Source organism: Phocoena phocoena, chromosome 6 (genome assembly GCF_963924675.1).
Source record: "Phocoena phocoena chromosome 6, mPhoPho1.1, whole genome shotgun sequence".
Lineage (NCBI taxonomy): Eukaryota > Metazoa > Chordata > Mammalia > Artiodactyla > Phocoenidae > Phocoena > Phocoena phocoena.
In genome coordinates this window covers 95,722,621-95,743,333 of record NC_089224.1, presented here as the reverse complement: position 1 = coordinate 95,743,333, position 20,713 = coordinate 95,722,621, and the positions used below count along the sequence as shown (strand labels likewise).

At 50.0% G+C, this 20,713-nt stretch overlaps 1 protein-coding gene across 1 annotated transcript; it reads left to right on the top strand.

Moving 5' to 3' along the window:
• Positions 1 to 1,336: 1,336 nt before the first annotated feature.
• Positions 1,337 to 15,374, top strand: AMBP (alpha-1-microglobulin/bikunin precursor). The gene is made up of 10 exons (XM_065878759.1): positions 1,337 to 1,749; positions 2,946 to 3,088; positions 4,736 to 4,812; positions 5,761 to 5,877; positions 6,356 to 6,457; positions 7,226 to 7,272; positions 12,703 to 12,784; positions 13,887 to 14,054; positions 14,381 to 14,554; positions 15,270 to 15,374. Exons 1-10 carry the CDS (start codon positions 1,633 to 1,635, stop codon positions 15,299 to 15,301), a joined length of 1,059 nt encoding a protein of 352 aa, XP_065734831.1. The 5' UTR covers positions 1,337 to 1,632; the 3' UTR covers positions 15,302 to 15,374.
• The last annotated feature ends 5,339 nt before the right edge of the window (positions 15,375 to 20,713 follow it).

Genomic DNA, 20,713 nt, shown 5'->3' with positions numbered 1-20,713 from the left:
CATTCCCAGCTGTAGCAAGGAGGCTACTGTGTGTGTGGCACGTTCTGTGCCAAGGGCAGGGAGGAGATGAAGACAGAAGTTCTGACCACTGGAGAAGGGCTCTTCCTAGAGAGGGCCTGCAGTATCACTGGCAAGAGTTTGATCTATGGAGACAAACAGACCTGGGTTTTTAAAAAATTCCCATTTAAATATTTTAATGCAATGGATACTGTCTAGTTTCCTAAGGCTGCTATTAATAAACACCACAAACTGGGTGGTATAAAACAACAGCAATGTATTTTCCTCACAGTTCTGGAGGTTACAAGTCCAATACCAAGTTGTCAGGAGGGCCGCGTTCTTCCTGGAGGTTCTAGGGGAAAATCCTTCCTAGCTTCTGCCAGCAGCCCTTGGCATTCCTTGGCTTACTGCTGCCTCACTCCAAGCTCTGCCTCGGTCTTCGCGTGGCCGTCTTCCTTGTGTGTCTGTGTGTCCCTGTATCAAAATCTCACCCCCCACCCCACTTTCTCTTATGAAGACATCAGTCCTTGGGTTTAGGTCCACCCTCCTCCAGTATGACCTCACCTGAACTAATTATGCAAATAAGGCCACAGTCTGAGGTCCCGGGTGCACATGAATTTGGGCGAGACGCTATCCAACCTTACATACACATTCCGCTCTTACCATTGCCGGCTACTGTCCTAGTGCTTTACAAGCGTAACTCCATCAATCCTCGTGATGATGTTCTGAACCAGGCACTACTATTATCCCCATTTGCAGATGAGGGCACGGAGGCACTGAGAGGGAAAGTCACTCACCCGAGGCCACACAGCCAGTGAGTGGCACAGAAAGCAGTCTGGCTCCCGAGTCCACGCTCTCAGCCAGCACCAGATGCTGCCTCTCCCAGCAATGCTGCTTCCCAGCTGGGAGACCCTAGGCAAGTCACTTGACCTCTTGGAGACTCAAATGCCCTACCTATGAAGGGGAATTATAGCACCTACTTGATGAGGTTGTTGTGGGGATGATCAATTCCGTGGCCGGGGTGAAGTGCCGGTAGACAGCTGGCACATAGCAGGTGCTCAGGGAGTGGAAGCTGTGAACACCATCAACATCATTTCTACTATTATCTGCTAGGGCTGTGGGAAGCCACGGGTCAGAGAAGGAACTCCGAGCTCTCGTCTTGGCTCTGCCACAGACCTCCCTAGTATCTCTGCTAAGTCACTTCCTCTCCCCGGGCCCCAGTTTTCTCATGTGAGAAATGGGCCAGTCAGGCTTGTCCTCCTGGCTTACAGGTGGAACGACCCAGTGGGAAGGGCCAGGGGCTGCCCATCTCTTCATCCCACCTGGGACAGGTGAGGAGTTTCTGGGAAAGCCTTCGTGGGGCCTGAACCTAGCGCCCGGCTGCACCAGGACCGGGTTGCATTTGGCCAGCAGCTCCTCTGAAGCAGCCACCCTGGCCCCTCGGGACCCTGACCCCGGCCTGGGCACTACAAGGGATCGATTGGCCCTGGCCTTGGGGCCCTGATTGGTCCCAGCTGAACAGAGCAAACAGCAAGGTCATCTACAGCCACAGGCCCGTTCCCCAGCCCCAGTCCATAGCTGCCTCGTGCAGGGAGGTGGTGGCTCTTCTGTCCCCAGGCGGAGGAGCCCGGAGCCATGCAGAGTCTTGGGGCCCTGCTCTTGCAGCTGACTGCCTGCCTGGCGGTGAGTGCCAGCCCTGTGACGACGTTGCCCGACGACATCCAAGTGCAGGAGAACTTCGACCTGTCTAGGGTAAGGCTGGCCTCTCTGGCAGCAATGGCAGGGTGTCCGAGCGGCTGGGCCTTGCTGCGGGGGAGGGGCAAGTCCTAGGCCCCGGGCTCTCAGTCTCCGCATCTGGAACTCCACGCGTGGGTCCCTCAGGGCCCTTGCTGCTGCCCAGACTCTCAGGGATCTGCTGAAGCTGCAATTCTGCATGCACCGTTCTGTGGGCCTCCAGGCTGACATTCTGAGTCAAAGGTCCTCACGTCTGAACCTGCCCTCTCGGGTTCCCAGGGGAACCCATGCTCTGATTAGAACCCACCCAGAAAAGGCTCGGTGCTGACTGCTGCCCTGCAGCCCCCAGCAGCACCGAGGTTTTTGTGACCCTCCACCCCGCAGCCCTTCAACCTTCAAGTCCTCACCTCCCTCGTAGCATCTCTGTTAGCCCGTCCTGGGCCCTCCGCCCTACGTGTGGGATTATGGGGAGATGAGAAGCACGACAGAGGTCAGGCTGGTGGGATTAAGAGGCCCAGGCAGGGCACTGTGTGTGGGGAGTCTTCCCTCCGGCCCCAGCTCTGCCCGAAGCGCTGGGTGACCTTGAACGGGGCCTGCCCCTCTACCACCATCCTGGGTTCCATCAGACCCTTGTAGCTGTGCTGGCCTGAGGACTTTGCTTATGTTCAGGGATGAGGAAGGCTGTGGAGGAGAGGCGTGAGGAGAGGGCCTCTGGTGGTCAGGGACGGCGAAGAGTCTGCGGGGACCTGAGGGCCCTTTCAGGAGAAAGAGGCGGCAGGCTTGCCCTGGGTCAGATGCAGCTGAGGGAAAGGAGATATTTTCTAACACGGAGGTATGGGCTGTGTGCAAGGTGGTGAGTACCCTGTCCCCAGAGGAGTAGAAGACAGGACTCCTGCTTTGGGGAGCGATGGTTGACGATGACCTTAGGGCTTGGAGATTTGGACCCCGTCCAGGTGAGCAGCCCAGATCCCACATCTCAGCAGAGTCAGGCCCTCTGCCAGCGAGGTGGGGCCACCCTGCACATCTCCTTCCTAAGTTGGCCCCGATGCCTGGAGTTCCTCCATCAGGGCTCCATCCTCCCTCGAAGCCTCCAATTACCTTTAAGACAAGGATGATCACTTAGGAGGAGAAGTCACTGAGAGGAGGGAGGGGGACAGATATCCTCCAAATCTTCCTCGAGGTCCAGATCCTCAGAGCTTGTGGCTGCCTCCTAGATCTACGGGAAATGGTTCCACGTGGCCGTGGGTTCCACCTGCCCGTGGCTGAAGAGGTTCAAGGACAAGATGACCATGAGCTCGCTGGTGCTGGGAGAGGGAGCAACGGACAGGGAGATCAGTGTAACTAATACTCACTGGCGGTGAGTGGGGACCCACCTCCACCCCACCCCCTGCCCTGGCTTCAGTCACCACCCCATCCTAGAAAGTGACAGGTCTCCACTTCCAGCCAGGGCTCGGCCCTGAGCTCCAGACCTCTCTGCCGCCCTCCACCAGGGCAGCCCTTTCTAGTTGTCCCACCTCCACCTCAAGGGCAACGCCCCCAACACTGTGCCTGCTTTCCAACCTGCTCTTTTCCCTTGGGTGCCCTTAGCTCAGTAAGGGCACTCCTCCCCCGCCCCCATCTTGGAAAGCTGGGTGGGAGGCGGCTGTCCTAGACTCCTCTTTCCACTGCCACGGCCATTCAATCCATCATCAAGCCCTGTCCCTGCCCTTCCTAAATCCCTCCAGTCTGTTCACTTGTCTTCTCTTCACCGCCACCACCCTGGACCAAGCCACCTCCCTTTCTTTCCTGGTTGTCTACAGTAGCCTCTCTACACTTCTCCCCACCTCTAGTCGCCAACTTTCCATCCAATCCTTTCATCACCCAGCAACCAGAAAGACCTTTCAAAAACTCAAATCTGCTTAAACCTTTCCAGGGCTCCCTATTGCCCTTGGGAATAAAATTCAACTCTTCAAGGTGGCCTTTCAGCACTCCCTGCCCCCGACCCCCAAGCACTCACTGTTCCCTGCCCCACTCTCTGCCATGTACTCTGTGACCCACCCAAGTGGACCTTCTTTCAGTCCCTGGAACCCTCCATCCTCTGGACCTTTGCATTGGATGTTTCTTCTATCCGAAAACCTCTCCCCACCTCCCTGCACTAACTCCTATGGATCCTTCAGGACTCAGGTTCTTTGTCACTTCCTCCAGGAAGTCGTCCCTGACTCCCCCCAACCCAGGTTGAGGTTACATGCCTTCTTCTGTGTTCTCGGAGCACCTCGGGCTCCACCCCACCCCTTGTGGCAATTCTCACACTGACTGCATCTGCCCCTGGCCTGCCCACCCACCTCACTCAATTATAAGCTCCATGAGGGGACAGGGTCTGTCCTGCCCTCCTCTGTATCCCCAGCATGTAGCACAGTGCCTGGCACATAGATGCTGCTCATTAAATATTAATAAGATAAATAATAATCATAGTAACAATAATACCTAATAAGTGCATAGTGTTTACTCTAAGCTTTTTGCATATAATATCTCAGTTGATCCTCACAACCACCATGTGAGGTAGAAGCTATCATTATCCCCATTTCTCAGATGAGGAAAATGAGAGAGACAAAAAGTAATACATGAATTAATGTGTTCATTCATCATTCTGACTTCATGGTGCCTAGGTAGGATGTGCAGATTTGCTTAAGGAAGTTGATTTTTAGTGCTGGGTTTACCAAGAGGTTAGCATGGATTAGTTCCTTTTTTTCTCTGTCCCTCTGTTCTCTCATGTGAAATTTGTGTCTCGCAGGGCTGGTGTGAGAATTAAACCAGATATTTGGAAATGTTACTTTCCAAATTAAAAAAAAAAAATTAAAAATTTTAAAAAAAGTTAAAAAAATTAAAAAATTTAATTTAAAAAATTATTAAAAATTTAAAAAATTAAAAAAAAAAAAGGCATTTAGAAGGACCCTGCAGGAGAATGGGGTGTCAGGACCATGGTCTCTGCCAGAAGTTACCTTCCTTTTGGTTTGTTCATTTCCAGGAAAGGTGTCTGTGAGGCGATCTCTGGGGCTTATGAGAAAACAGGCACTGACGGAAAGTTCCTCTATCACAAACCCAGTAAGTTGAGTCAAAGGAGACATCTATAGTTCCCTCCTTTGCTAAAAGATACCTGATGTCTTAAGCTCTCTTTCCTTCTGCCTCAGCCCTCTCTGCCCCTACAACTTTTCCTCCCACTTTTCTGCGGTCATCTAGCCTCCCTCCAAATTTCCCCCTCCTTCTCCTTCTCTCTCTCCTTCTTTCTTTTTCTCTCTCTGTCCCTCCCCCCGCCCCTGCCCTGCCATGCACGTGCTCATCCAGAATTTGAGCCATGGTGCTGAATGCTAAGGATAACATCAAGATTTCATCAGTCCTCGTGTTAGGCATCTGCAGTCAGCTGGTAAAAACTTGCCAGGCATCTACCATATACAGTGTGTGTGGTGCCAAGTGACGGAGGGACTTGGACATGAGTTTAATCATGAATCCAGCAGATGTTTACTGAATTTGCTCTATGCATCAAATAATCATGTCAGGGGTTGAATGTTTGGGGTTGGATAAATAAATGAGAGAATTAACAAATGGTAAGTGAGTATAAGTATGATGGTAGATTAGTTGGGTAGTCAATCAATCATTTAATAGATAATCGATGGATTAATGAATGGAGGAAAGAAGGAAGGAAAGAGGGAGGGAAGGGAGGAAGGAAAGAAGGAAAGAAGGAAAGAAAGAAAGAGAAAGAAAGAAAAAGAAAGAAAGAAAGAAAAAAGGAAGGAAAAAGAAAATGGATGAATTTATGGATTGATATATGATGAGGATGGATGGATGGAATGATGGTGGTTGAATTAATGATGAATATGTGGAGGAGATGGATGGATGGAGAGGGAGAGAGTGAAGACGGTTAATAAATATATGGAAGGGATGGGTGAACAGAAGGATGGATGAATAGATGATGTGTGGGTGAATAGGTGAAGGATCTCAGGCTAGAAGCCTTCTGACCACTGATTTTTTTGTCTTCCTGAATCTTCCATGCAGAATGGAACATCACTATGGAGTCCTATGTGGTCCACACCAACTATGACGAGTATGCCATTTTTCTGACCAAGAAATTCAGCCGCCGCCATGGACCCACCATTACTGCCAAGCTCTATGGTAAAGGCCTGGAACATGGTACACTCGTTGGAGCTGGGGTTGGGAGGAGACCCGGGATCTAGGGAAATGGAGTGGGGAAGAGCAGGGAGTTTTGCTTTTTCCTTCTGACAAAACTCCAGTTAAGGGAAAGGTGAAAACATTTACTCTCCCTAGAGGAGGTAGAGCTCAGTCTTCCATTTGAGGCAGAATCCTCTCCTTTTGATCTTGAAAATTCCAGAGAATTCCAGAGCCTTCGGGCCCTTCACAGAACCAGTGGAAAGAGAGCTGTGTGGGGAGTTGGGAGACCCAGATGGGGAGCCTGGGAGGGACACCTCACCCTCTTCTGGAGCTGAGGTTTCCATCAGGGTATCGAAGAGATGGAATTGGGCCGACAGTTTTCAAACTTCCCCGAAATGAAACTCCCTGGGCAAAATAACCTCAGGCCCTGACGGCCCAGGTACCTGTGGTTCTAGGAGTCTCCCCTGCTTCCTACTTGCAGGACGGGAGCCACAGCTTCGGGAAACCCTGCTGGAGCAGTTCAGGGAAGTTGCCCTGGGTGTGGGCATCCCTGAGGACGCCATCTTCACGATGCCCGACAGAGGTAAGTGACACCTCCACCCCACCTCCCATTTCTGATACCCGTCTTATCCTTCACGACCCCCAGAGCACATCTTCCCAGTCCCTGGGTCTTTCCCATAACCCTCTGAGATAAGCTGAGCTACGATCCCCCTCCCCTCTTTATAGAACAGGCAGCTCGGGCCTCTGGATTTGCTCCAAGTCGCACAGAGCGTACCTGGCGAAGCTGAGAGTAGACCCAATTCAGAGTTCCCTCTGCTGCCACCTGTCTAAGTTTGGTTATAGCCAGAATCCGCGGCTACCTCTTGGGAGGCAGTAGTGTTGGGGTTAGGAGCCTGGGCTCTGGAGTTAGAGCACCAAGGTTCAGATTGAGCTGGGTGGCTTCTGGCTGGTCACCCTTCCAGAGCCTCATTTCCTCATCTGTAAAATGGGGATAATAATGCCTCCTTTAGAAGTTGCTGTGAGGAGTCAATGAAATAAAGCCATTAAATACAATAGCGCCACACTTGGTGTCTAGTAAGCGCTCAACAGATATCAGCCGTGAAATGCTGGTTGGGGGTGGAGACGATGCAGGTTGTGACGGTGGTGCGGCCACCAGTCTATCACTTTTCCAACAAGTGACCTGCAGCAAGCCATGGGGGTGGAGCCATCCATGAAGTGGGCTAATGCACGAGACAGGTCCCAGCGCACGTCCCGCCTGACACGTAGTCATTAGCTCTGTGGAAGAAACAAAGCCTGTCTGGGTCTGGGATGTCTGGGTCTCATTCCCCCTCTCTCCTGTCCTCTGCCCAAGGTGAGTGTGTCCCTGGGGAGCAGGAACCAGCGCCCACTCCATTCTCGGTGAGTACCTCTGCCCCCCACCCCATCCTCACCCTGCCCACTTAGGCCCTGCTGTGCTGGTAGGTGGGTTCGTTGAGAGAAGGCAGTGATGGGCATGTTCTGCCACTGGGCTAACTGTTGCCCCATCTGGATGTCACTTTCCTCATCTGTGAAATAGGGTAATTACCTTTACCTTCCAGGTGTTAGAATCCAGTGGCATGTTAGAAAAGGTCTTAGCATGGTGCCTAAAAGCAGTGACACACTCAATAATGAGATAATGATACTCAATACGCAATAAATGAAAATAAAGTCAATTCATCCCCCAAAAACGCAAATCCGAGAGCAAAGCCGCTTCTCAAACCAGTGGCTCTCCTGTGCTGACTGATTTGCGGGGCTTCCTTCTTCTGTTTTATTTTCCTGCCTTTTGCCATATTAAGTCTTCATTCTTTCTTTCTCTGATTATTTGGAAATTATATATCCTAATTTAGTGTATATATCTATATATGTGTATGTAAGTACATATATACATGTAATATTTATTTTAGAAACATATTCTTGAAAATTTGAAAAACTACAAGAAAGCAAAAAAAAAAAAAAAAGACAATAATGTCCTTATTCCTACACAGAATTAACACTGTTAACATATTATTTGTTTGCTTACATATTTTTTAGAAAAAATTACCATTGTTATTATAAAACTAACATACGATCAATATAAAGAATCAAAAAAGTGCAGTATAAAGGTATAAAAAATAAGTTTTAAAAAATTCCACCACCCAACACCTACCAGCAGTCACATTACTCTGGTAATTTGACCCGCATACACCTGGAGAGGGGCAGATAGAAGGAAGGTTGGATAGATTTAAATGTGCTATTATTAAATGGAATTACATTACAGATGCTATTTCTAAATTTTAAAAGGCATTCCTTGTAGTTTTACTCGAATTTAAAAGGGCTCTGGGGAATTCCCTGGTGGTCTACTGGTTAGGACTCCACACTTCCACTGCAGGGGACCCGGGTTTGATCCCTGGTCAGGGAACTAAGATTCCGCAAGCCGTGCGGAATGACGGGAAAAAAAGCCCTGAAGTTTGAAGGTTTTAAAAAAAAACTTCAAATAAATATTTATTATCCACAAGAGATTTACTCCTTAAAGAATGCTCTAGATAAAGTCAAGGTTATGAGCTAATATTTAAGAGGCTGGCATCGCTATGTATGCTTTTAGAGAATATCTGCTGTCTGCAAGATTTGGAAGACAGACATCCTCACTCCCAAACTTGGTTCCATCTTCTCTTCCCTTTTGCTTTTATGTTGTCCAGACTGATACCATCCCCATTCTGCTCTGTCATCACGATTCCCAGACATCTAGTAATAGTTCTATATTTTAATGGAGTCTACATTCACCCTTAGTGAATATAACACAGCTTCACCATTCCTGAGTTATTCTTTCTATTAATCTCTTAGTGCCATGTTTTTTTTTTTACCAAGTGCTGTTTTCAAGGAAGGTTCATGGGTGTTTTAATCCCAGAATTCTTCCCTGTTTGAGAATGTCTGCCCATTTCCTTCATCCTTGAAGGGTATTTCGCTTGAGTGTCAAATTCTAAGGTCATGTTTTCTCTCCCTCAGAAGAAGCTTTGTGTGCACTGCTCCATTGTTCTTCCACACTGATGACCGCGGCAGGGAAGCCTGAGGCCAGCCTGATATTTCTTCTCCTTGGAAGCAATTTGTTTCTTCTGCTCAGATGCCTGGACAGACTTTCTCCTTGATAAGAAGTCAACATCTTAACAAGGACATGTCTTGGGGTTGAGAGTCTATATCAAAACTTCCTGGAATACACCATACTCTTTCCATCCACAGATGACATTTCTACTGTATTTCAGGAAACTCTCTCTCATGATATGGAATTCATCTTCTAATCGCTTTGTTGAGTCTTGCCATCTGGCGAACACTTGTCCTCTCATCCTGGAGCATCTTTATCCTCCATCATGTACTAGCTTTTCTCAAATTGCTTTTATTTGCATCCACTGGGACTGTCTCTTCTATGACAATCTTCTATTTAGCAACATCTATTCTTTCTGCTCCTTGCTATTCCTAATTTATTCACGAGCCCTGAACCGATGTTGTTTTGCTTCTCAATTTGTTTATTTAGGCCTGGGTTCTCTCTTCGTCTTATTCTGTCAGCATTTACCATTTCATCTTTGAATCTTGTCTTAATACGTGCATGTTCTTATTATGTAATTCCATAACTTGAGGCCAAAGAGGGATTTCCTTCTGCTTCTTGAGTTATGTTTTCTTCTAGGTTGGGCTCCCTACATCAACATACATGGACGGAAGAGACAAAGGGAAGACTGGGCAGAGGCAGAAGGAGAGCTGCAGGGCAGTCACAACAATGGCTCAAGCAACCCCGTAGGGAGCTCTGGAACCAGGACCACCCTTGGGAGTTGTCCCATGATGGGGCCAAGGGACGGAGCCTTAATACCCTATGTTGATCAGTCTGGGAAGGGAGCATGATCTTGAATGAGAGGGCTCCCTTAGCTGAGGTAGTCTCCAACAGGGGCTGACAGTGGGTAGCTGGGAATATAAATCCATTGCTGATGGGAGGACTTGGCAGTTCATGGCCATGTCCACCACTGGACTCTTGGGCTCTTTCTCTAGTTCAGGCTACTTATTCATTCATTTCTGAAGTGGGTCTGCATAGTTTCTGTATCACTTCTTTTTATCTGACTCCTGCTTAGTCCGTTTTAGATAGACTTTCTGTTTATTCTGATATGGTGGCGTGGAGGTTTCATTTATTCCTTGGCTCTCTTCCTGCAAATATAAGCTTAGTCCCCTCCCACTCGAATTGAGAGTAAGGTCTGGGTTTTTTGTGTTCCATCCACTTTTCTGAAGTCCAGAGTTGGTTGGAATCCACTCGCTTTGCATTCTCTTTGGAAGGACTGATAAATATACTATGGGGATTCATTCCACCTAGTCGGGGCTGGCAGCAAGGTACATCTGCCCCCAGTGACGCCCCCTGGAGCATTAGACTGTGTAGCCCCAGAACCTTCACTTAGAAAGAGTCAGGCTCTAGTCTATTTTCCTCTTTTTTTCCCCAGAAGTTATTTTCACTACTCCTCTATCAGAAGAGGAAAAAGATAGGGTTCCCCACAATTTTCTTCTCTCAGGACTTGGGAGTATTAGGGAGAGTTATCAGAAATTTGATGACTTGCCAGGACTGGGAGTTGGAGGGCAGGTCAGGAGCTGAACCTTGCTGACCTTCCTGTTCAGCTCCAGATTATTGGATCGAGAGCTTTAGTTTTTCCTTTAAATTGTGCCCCTTTCCTCATTTCAGTGGTGTTGATCAATACTTGGGGGCTGGGATTTCTGAATTCATTTTTTGCCGATGGCTCGGTAATGGAGAGGGTAATTTTGAGGGAAATTTCTATCTGCCATCTTAATCCAGATCTCAGCTGAGTCTGTGCTTCTTCATCCATGTCAAGAATGAAACAATAGGGCTTCCCTGGCGGCGCAGTGGTTGAGAGTCCACCAGCCGATGCAGGGGACACACGTTCGTGCCCCAGTCCGGGAAGATCCCACGTGCTGCGGAGCGGCTGGGCCCGTGAGCCATGGCCTCTGAACCTGCGCATCCGGAGCCTGTGCTCGACAACGGGAGAGGCCACAACAGTGAGAGGCCCGCGTACCACAAAAAAAAAAAAAAAAAAGAATGAAACAATAACTGATGACTTCCCTTGGAAAAGAGAGAAAGGCAGCTTCCTTCCAGGCTTCCCACATCCTCATTTTTGTGGATATAATCTGAGATTGATGCTTATATTTTCCACCTTTTGTTTGGAGAATTACTTTTAACATTTACATTAAGTTGAATGATGATTTTAACAACAATTTAACCTCAACTCTCTATTTTACTGGCTTTCTAGTTTACCATCATTTCTTTTCTACCACATCATGCATCTTCTTGTATTTAGGTTCCCTTCTCAAGTGTTGGGAATATTTCTGTAAGTAATTATTTTCTGGAAAGGTACATGGTGGAGAACTACAGGATCTTTGCATGTCTGAGAATAGCTTTCTGTGTTTATATCACACGATCAACAGCCTGGTTGAGTGGAGAATCCCTGGGTTACAACCTTTACCCTCTTACAACCTTCAGATATTGCTCTGCCGCTTCTGTTATTAAATGCTCTCGTTTACTCTGAGGGCCACTACTAGGCTCTTTATCCTTTGTCTCTAGGAAATGTCGAGATAGGACTCTTCATTAATTTTCTCTCTTTCCCTTTGAGCCCTTATAATTGAACAACTCAAGTCTCTCTTCAACTTGGAAAACTTTTCTTCTATTATTTCTATATTGTTTGCCTCTCCTTCTAGGATTCCTATTCTGTGAGTTTATTTCTCATATCTTTAAACTGCAGTTTATTATCCCTACTGTGTGGTTAAATTTAACAAAATCCTTTTCACCTCCAGTAACTTTCTACTTCTCCCATATTATTCATCTGCATAACTGCGGGCTCCTGTTAACGTTGATGCAATGCCGTCTCGAATTTCATTGATGGTTTTAGTTTTCTTCTGTTTCTTACCTACACCCTGTGTTTAGTGGAGATATTTCTCCAGCTCAGTGTGATTCTTCTGAGCAGTTGCATTATTTAATTCGTTCCATGATTTTTCTCTTTTCCTTCATCCTCACCAAGGAAGACCTATGTGCAACCAGCTTGAGATGGGTTCTGGTAGACAGTGGGAGTCCCTGATCACAGCTTCAGTTGCACCTTCAAAGGAGAAGGGAAAAGTTGAAGGTTACTACGGTTTTACCTTTTCAGATTCCAGGTCTCACCTGTGGGCAGGAAGACTGCCTGATGGCCGGCAGTGTCCCTGCTCATCCTTCTGTAATTGTCCCGGGACTGTGCCTCAGTGGACTCTACTCCCAGAGATCCTTTTGACAGCTTTGGCAGCCTGCCCTGCTCTGCAGTCCCCACCCCCACCCCCACCCCCACCCCCATATCTAGGAGTATTAGGGTCAATCTCGGGGTCCCTTCTTACTCTCCACATGACTTTTCCGTTGTAAGCAGTTAACGATGGTCTGGTCGGCCTTTCCTGCAAGTCACTCCCACTCCCACTCCCTTGTGTAGAAATGCCTTTTAGTTTCTAGTATGGGAATGCTGCTCTTCTCTGGTTCCCAACTCTGGGTTAGGTTTCTTTTCCATTATTATATTCCTCTGGGCATTTCAGCTGGAAGCTGGATATGTAGGTATTGTTCTGATTTGTCATTTCAGACCAGAAATCTATCTCGTGATGCCTATCCTGGAATTCAGGTTGAAGCTTTGGGGAAAACAGGCCATTAACCAATCTAGTAGTGTTTCTGTCTACACCCTGATCCCCAAAGCAAATGGTTTGTTTATATATTCCAGGGGTATAGGGGAGCAACAGTGGCTAGATCCCTGCAACAGCTTCTTCTCTTTCTTCCCCCAGAGAGCCCGGCGGGCTGTTCTGCCCCAGGAAGAGGAAGGATCAGGGGCTGGACAACTAGTAACTGATTTCGGCAAGAAAGAAGGTAATGATCATCCCCCTTTTTTAAATCCCCTTCTGCCACACTCCAGAGAGGAAGGGTCCACAGTTGGCTCGCCCCAGCTGCCCTCATCACCGTGAAGTCTTTCTTATTTTTTCTGCTAGAATCAAGGATTGAGCCTAGAAAGGGCAAATCCGGTACTCTGCCCTGTGCCAGCGGTTATGGGGGGAGAGAGAGGAGTGTAAGGCATGGTCCCTGAGCTTAGCAAGTCTCAGCTCCACGATGAGAAGCGAGTTCTTGGCTTGTCTGTATCGCTATGTGGCCTCCTAGCCGTGGCTTTCTCATCTGTACGATGGGATAACAGCCTGCTGAGCTGACCTTCAGGGCTCCTGTGCGAGCACATGAGCGAGAACCTGAGAATGCTTTTTGTGATTGATAAAATGATCAATCTCCAAATCTCTCAGCAAACACTGAACCCTGACCCTGCTCCACCCCAGACTCTGTGCTGGGCATTGGGGTCATGGAGACGAACCACCCACATTTTTTGGACCTTCTGGTCTAGTAGAGGAGGCAGTCAAGGAAGAAAGTGAGGGACCCAAAAGGGAGGGTCAGCTAAAAGCCTGGGGGAGTTCAGAAAATGGAGGACGAGGTGATCAAGGAGGACTTCCTGGATGAAGGGGAATTCATGCTGTGTCCAGATATGGTTTTAGGAAGGAAGGCATTCTAGGGGCAGGAATCACGAGAGCAAAGGCACGGGGGTGGGATATAAGGCAGAGGTCAGGCTGGCTGGCATGGGTGCTGGTGAATGTATCATCAACTACTATCCTTACCGAGTCTTTGGGCAGACAAGACCAACACAGGGGATGTTGGGTCTCTGGGTCGTTGGTAACTCCCCACGTTATGGAATGGAATGAGCATGGGTTTTTGGAATCCAGCAAATATGGCTTTGAATTTCAGCTCTATGTAACTCTGGGCAAGTCACTTTACCTCTCAGGGAGTCAATTTCCTTACCTTTAAAATGAATTGAGAATCGTTCCTCTTAACGCAGAGATGAAAACTAAATGAGATGACACCTGTTAAAGTATCCAGCCCGGTGACAGGTACACAGTCAGCATTCAGTGAGCACTGCTGTTCTGCCCCTCTCCAGATTCCTGCCAGCTGGGCTACTCACAAGGTCCTTGCCTGGGGATGATTCAGAGGTATTTCTATAATGGCTCATCCATGGCCTGCGAGACCTTCCACTATGGTGGCTGCATGGGGAACGGCAACAACTTTGTCTCGGAGAAGGAGTGTCTGCAGACCTGCCGGACCGTGGGTGAGTGTGGCCCCACCTCTCCACCTCCCCCTGCGCCCCCCAACCCTGTCCTCCAGACAGACCACCTGCCCATTGAACAGGTAGCTAAGAGAGGATGCTCCAGTGGTGGAATTCCAGGGCAAGTTTCCTGAAGTCATAGGAATTGCACACTTGGGTATGGGTGACCCTCGGCACGTATGTCTTCTTGTGGTCCCATTTCTCAATCTATGAAAAGGGGTCTAGGTGTTGTGGATGAGCAGGGTCCCTGGCTCAGGCCCTTTGATGGGTGTCTCAGGTCAGCGATCCTAAGGACTTCCAATGCTCTGTACCTCCCTCCCACTCCACAGAGGCCTGCAATCTCCCCATAGTCCCTGGCCCCTGCCGAGGCTCCACCCAGCTCTGGGCATTTGATGCTGTCAAGGGGAAGTGCGTCCTCTTCATCTACGGGGGCTGCAAGGGCAACAGCAACCAGTTCTACTCAGAGAAGGAGTGCAAGGAGTACTGTGGCATCCCTGGTGAAGGTAGGAGGCCCGACAATGCCAGGCTGGGCCTGGGGGATATCGGGGTCCAGGTGGGGGAGCCCTGGTAGGAGGTGAGGGTCTGGAAAGCTGAGTTCTGTACTCTGTACCAGGTGACCAGCCCATCCACTCTCTGGACCTCAGTTTCCCACCTGTAAAATGGGGCCAAGCCTGAGGCCTTACCCCAGCTGGGATGGGGCATCTGGGCCCAGGCAGAGGGAAGGCAGGACAGGCTGAGTGGGGCAGAACTGGGCTCCAATCCCGGCATTGCCACATTTGGGCTGGCCACACTGAGTGTCAATTTGAGCCTCAGTTTTCTCTTCTGTAAAATGGGACGAAGTACCTACTTCACAGAGCCTCGCACGGTCCACATCCATCTAGCGGCAGCCGTTACTAATAACGGTGGTGATGTTATAATGATAACAGGAATAGCATTCCAGGGAGCAGCAGCCGTTAAAGATTTCTGTGCCTTATCTCCCCACTGGGAAAATGGTACCTAAGGTAAATCAGGAGGCAAAAAATCAGATCATTCCGTGGAACGCACTCTGGAGATAATCGAGTCACTCCGCAAGCAGAAGTTTCTGGCCTCAGGCTCAGGCTTAAGCTCAGCCCAAGCTGCCGTCCCTCCTCTATGAGGCATCCCCATCCCCTGACCGTCCCCACCCACAGACCCCTGGACGACCCCACACCTACTCCCCGAGCCTCTCTGTGTCCACAGGGGAGGAGGAGTTGCTGCGCTTCTCCGGCTGAGCGGCCCACAGGCCAGAGGTCCACAGGCCACAGGGAGCGCGAGGGCCAGCGTCTGCCCCAGGGTCCCGCGGCAAATTGTAGACTCCTGAAATTCTGTGTCCTGATGATTCATCACGAAGTATAATGAGATGGGGGGAGGGGAGGGGGAGACAAGCTGGGGAGCAGGCATGAGTAACCCAGCTTTCCCCACATGTGAAAAATGTACGTGTTGGCAATGTAACAGAGCCATCTTCAGGACATGAAATTGGCTACGCAAACTATGAAACATAAATCCCAGTTCTGTATAAAATGGGATTGTTTTGTCTTAATAAAGCTAGAAGAGAAAAGAGGGGAAAACTCTGGGTACTTGTTTCTGGGAGGGGTTTGACAGGGCTCATCAGAGACCCAGGGTCAGAAGAAATCACCGTGCCCTAGTGTGTGCCCAACTGGGTCTGGGTAAATGCCCCACGAGCGCCTGAAGGAATTCCCCTGTCCTTGGCTTCACAGAACCGCACGCCAGCGTTTACTTTGCTCACAGCTGCATCCCCAGCAGTAGCTGCCAGGGGCTGGAAGGCCTCGGGCTGTTTCTCCACAGGGTCCTGGAGATCCCATCTCCTGGGATCCCTGCTCTGGCCCTTTGCCCCGGAAGGAGAATGGTCACCGCCCTTTGCGCTGTGCCCAGGACAACCAGCTGGCCCTGGACCGGAGCTGGAAGCCCTGGGTCTGGCCCGGCTTCTGCTCCCTGGAGGAAGAGAGCAGGTAGGCTGTCCAGGGTGGCTCAGGCACCAACTTGGCCCAAGCGCACAACTCCAGGAGCCTCCAGCTCACACACACCGGATTTACAAACATCGGACTTATAAACACCTCTTTTGGGCTCCATCCACCCAGAGTCCTGAGAGCTGCCGCTGCAAGAGTCCAAACCCCAGCTTCCTGGGTTCTGAGGTGGAATGCTGTGTTGAGGGGATGAACCCAGAGGCAAGGATTTGGGTGGAGAGAGCTTTGCAGCCCCCTCGGTCAGACCACATAGAGATTCCCCGCCTTACGCACCCCGGAAGTCCCAACCTTGGGGCTTCCAGGCTTCAATAGAGAGGACAGTCCTGAGGGACAGCGTTTGTGGGCCTGACTGGGAGTCACTGGGCAGAAGTGGGCAGGAGCGGGGACACAGGGAGAAGTGACAGGCTCTCCGGCTTGGAACTAACAAATGTCATCACGTCCTGCGTCCATACCTTGCCCCCTCCATGCATGATTCACACACTGGGGCTGCCACCTATGGCAGTTGGAAGGTGCCATGCTGAAGAAAGATATTTTGAAGTGACCTGAAGGACAAATGCCTAAACCGGACAGTGCAAGCCACAGGTGGGCTGGCCAGCCTCAGCTCAGCTGGTGGATGGGAGTTCGGCTCCTAAGGTATTTTACAGTTCTGAGTTCACCATTAAAAAATGCACCTCCCGGATTTCCCCGGTGGTGCAGTGGTTGAGAATCCGCCTGCCAACGCAGGGGACGCGGGTTCGATCCCTGGTCCAGGAAGATCCCACATGCCGCGGAGCAACTAAGCCCGTGCGCCACAACTACTAAAGCCCGCGTGCCCTAGGGCCCGCGCGCCGCAACTACTGAAGCCCGGGTGCTTACAGCCCGTGCTCTGCGACAAGAGAAGCCACCACAAGGAGAAGCCCGCGCACCACAACAAAGAGTAGCCCCCGCTCACCGCAACTAGAGAAAGCCCGGGCACGGCAACAAAGACCCAAGGCAGCCAAAAAAAAAAAAAAAAAAAAAAAAAAAGGACCTCCCATATAAAACTCTAGGTTTCTCAATTCTCTTGAAAAATAAGTTCTGGCAGCCTTGGGCCTGCATCCCGCACCCGAGACACCCTTTAGATGGGGCCTCCCCTCTGGGTCACCAGCCCTGCCTGCCACCCTCCCTGGTCCTGAAGGCTTTTATCTCCATGACAGTTACTAAAACTTTCCCTACAAAATCCCTTGGACCTTGTCTTACCCCTCAGGGGTGGGATGGGGTTGAAGCACATCGGTGACCTCCAGTCAGGAGTCCACTCATCCCAGAAGGGACCAGAATCATTGTCAGCCGAGCGGCTACCCTGATGACTCATCTGATTCTTAAACAGTCTCACCTCAAATTCTCTCTTAAAGATACTGGTCATGCTCATCTCTGTCACAAAATACACGTGGCTGCTTAATAAACACATGCTTCTTTTTTTACTTTTTATTTTAAAATCCAGAGGCTGGCCCTTCAGTCATATGGAGGCTCTGGCCACGCCCTGGCCTCATTGGATCCCGACGTTCCCAGCTAGCGGGGGAGTCTTCCCGCTCCAGCAGGACTCTAGACTTTTGTTTTAGAGCCAATAGAAACTCCTTGATTAAACTTCAACCGCTGGCTCAGGAATGTCCACACGGTACACTGAACAGCAGGAAACTCCCACTGAAGGGGGGTTCTGAGGGCAGGGCTGATGCCCCGGGGAGGCTGGCCCGCTCTCGGCCAATGCGTGCCGTCATCCTTGCGATTTGATGGAATTTGTTTGGCTCATCGAGCAGCACGTCCTCTCTGAGGAGAGCACCCGTTTCTGGTTGAGGACAGGGATGAAGCCGGACGTGGTTTTACCTTTGAACAGCTGTTCTGGCAGCAGCAGGCCTGCTTTAGGGGAAGCTGTCACCCTCCCTGCCCACTCTGGCCACAGCTGTCTTCTGGTGGCGTCTTCTCTCCACGACTTGCCTTCAGTTCGACTCTCCAAGCCAAGCGTTGATGTGCGTGTCTGGAGTGTGAGGCTCGGGTCGAGGCCAGCAGAGGGGCAAGTCCACCCGGCTGGGCCCCCGCAGCCCACCGTGGAGGGCACTGGCTAGAGTCACGGATGCCACTGGCAAAGCCACAGACGCTCTCCCCCGGACAGACAATACACAACGCTTCAAACTTCACACACACGACCACTGGGCAAGACGAACTTGGACGTGTGCTTTACTTAGGAGACGGGTGTGCTGACTTCAGGCAGGTGGGGGAGGAAGGCCACACCGTCTTGAAGGGAGTGGGAGAGCTGTCTGGGGTGCTGGCTCGGAGGATGGCAGCAGGTCGGTGGCCAGCAAATGGGGAGGAAGCATCAGAGAAGGGGACACCGTGGGAAAGCCACGCAGAGCTTCAGAAGGACAGAGGAAGGAGGGCACCCGAGCTACCTGGTCTGGCTGCCCGGCGGGCCCACCAGTCGCTTGGTTCACACCCACTGCGGGCGTCTGAGCTTTGCCTGAACCTCTCCTGGGATGGAGAGAGCCTCTCCTCCTAAGGCAGGCTTTCCACTCTGACCTGTGTTGGGGACAGTGTGTCCAGACACTGGGCTGAAATGTGTCTCCACAGCTCCCGCTAATTCTTAACTTTCTGAGTCACAGATGCCATCAGGAATTTGGCACAATCTACGGGCACTCTTCCCCAGAAAACGGACGGTTTACACAACACACATCACATAAATGATGGTGGCCAAGGCGAACTTGGATGTGTCCCTTGGGCACTGGGCCTGTAGGACTCGGACCAAATCCATCCTTCCTCCGCTGGGACAGTGTTTCACAACAAGGCCCACAGAGACCACGTCTTCTTGTGGCCGTGTCCCTCCCTTATTTATCAGACACCACCAACCTGGGTCTGGTGCCTGCCTGAGGTCAGCAGGGAGCTCCGAGGAGCTAACCCCAACCTCACGTAGTATCCCCTCGGGATGGACTCCAGCTCTGTCACCCCCAGGTGACATCTCTGCCTCTGTCCATCTCTACTCACCAGTGCCCTGCTCCTACCTGGATGACATGGCCCAATGCCAACCCAAGAAATAACACCACGCACTGCCATCTTCCTAAAGGTTGTTTTATTGTAAAACCATAAATACAACACTGACATGAAATCATTTAAGCAACTGATCCTCTCTAACCATTAAAAGGATGTCTGTCTTTTTACCTTGGCATCAACCAACCAGGAAATAATGTTGCAAGAATTCGGGGGGTAGGGGGTGCTGATTTCTGGGTGGGGGCTTTTGGTGATTTAAGGAACCAAGTGGAACCTTCCTCTTCTCCCTGGGAATGTCCCACTTTTGGACAAGAACAGACAGGTAAAAACAGCAACATTTAAACAGCTCAGTTTTAAATTTTATTACTTTGTAAAAACCTTTTTTTTTTTTTTTTTTTTCCTGTTCCTTTCCTCCATTTGACATCAGTAAAAGTTTTAAACACCAGAAAACTGATTTGGCCGTAAATGGAGAAACGGTACCAAAACGAAATGAAACCAAAACTCCAAAGGACAAACAGAAAAGCCTAAATAAACCCTCAAGTTTGGTCTAGGGGGTTTACATATCACAAGAACCGTCAACTCAACCCCCATGCAATGTGACTCCTTGGAGAACTGTTGGGTCCACACCAACGACACAGGAGACCGCAAACAACGTCTTTTGTTAATTAACACAGCAAGGGTGACACTAGGTAACTTTTTTTTTAAATACAGTACATGGTACACAGGGTCCCAAGATAACCCTGCATAAACCCCTTGTGGAGACTTGAGCCAAAGCACTGGCTGTTTATAAAAATATTGTGTTGCTACAAAAGTATAAATTAATGCTACCGGTATTAAGAAATATTAAACACATAAAACTTATAAGGATTAAGAAAAATATTCATTAATACCTGTAGAAAACTCTGGCCTAAAAAAGATATTTTTTTTGTGTTTGTTTTTTTGTAAATTTTTTTTTTTTGTATTTTTTTAAGATGACTTGAGTTTCTTGCACTCGAAGAGAGAGACACAGTCAGCTGTGCCTATGGTATTGCCTAGAACGTCTTAACTACTGAGAAAGGATGAGGGTGCACACGCATGGGTACTGAGTGGGGCCTGGGAGGGAGGGGCACCAAGGCTTTCTCAAGATTTACCTGATGTGAAAGAATCACCGACGCAAAGTTACGGGGAAAAGAAAAAGGAAGGATCATCAGAAAACAACTGAAAATAATTTATGCTTTTTAAAAAATATCTCTGCTTCAGGTGGTTGTACAAAATGATTTCCTGATGCTCGGCATCTGAATGGCCCTGGACGCACTGCCCAGCGGGTCTGGGAGCCTCCAGCCCCGCAGGTCCCTCTGTCTCCAGCCCCGTGCCAGTCCACGAGCTTGCTCACCGCTTTGGGACCCGGCCACCCTGGCTGGGTGGGAGGGAAGGGTCCCAGGCAGGGACCGGCTGGCACCTGGGTTGTGGGAAGAGCCCCCCTTTCCGGCTGGCCTCAGACCCCACCATGGTCTCTTGCCAAGCTGGACTTCAGGAAGCGCCACAGGGATCCCAGGCCCCTGAGGTTGCGGACCAGGCTGGGCTGTGCCCCTTTAAAAGGAACTTTGGTTCGAAGAGTCAAGGTGCCCAGTGGGACGCATGGGTGGGGAGGGCCCCTATGGGTCCCGATGCTGACACCCAGCTGCA

Excerpts from the sequence above, each read along its gene's own strand:
- AMBP (XM_065878759.1), top strand. The coding sequence starts at position 1,633 with ATGCAGAGTCTTGGGGCCCTGCTCTTGCAGCTGACTGCCTGCCTGGCG. Across the intron at positions 3,089-4,735 it reads GTAACTAATACTCACTGGCG|GAAAGGTGTCTGTGAGGCGA; the intron begins GTGAGTGGGGAC and ends GTTCATTTCCAG. Across the intron at positions 14,555-15,269 it reads CTGTGGCATCCCTGGTGAAG|GGGAGGAGGAGTTGCTGCGC; the intron begins GTAGGAGGCCCG and ends CTGTGTCCACAG.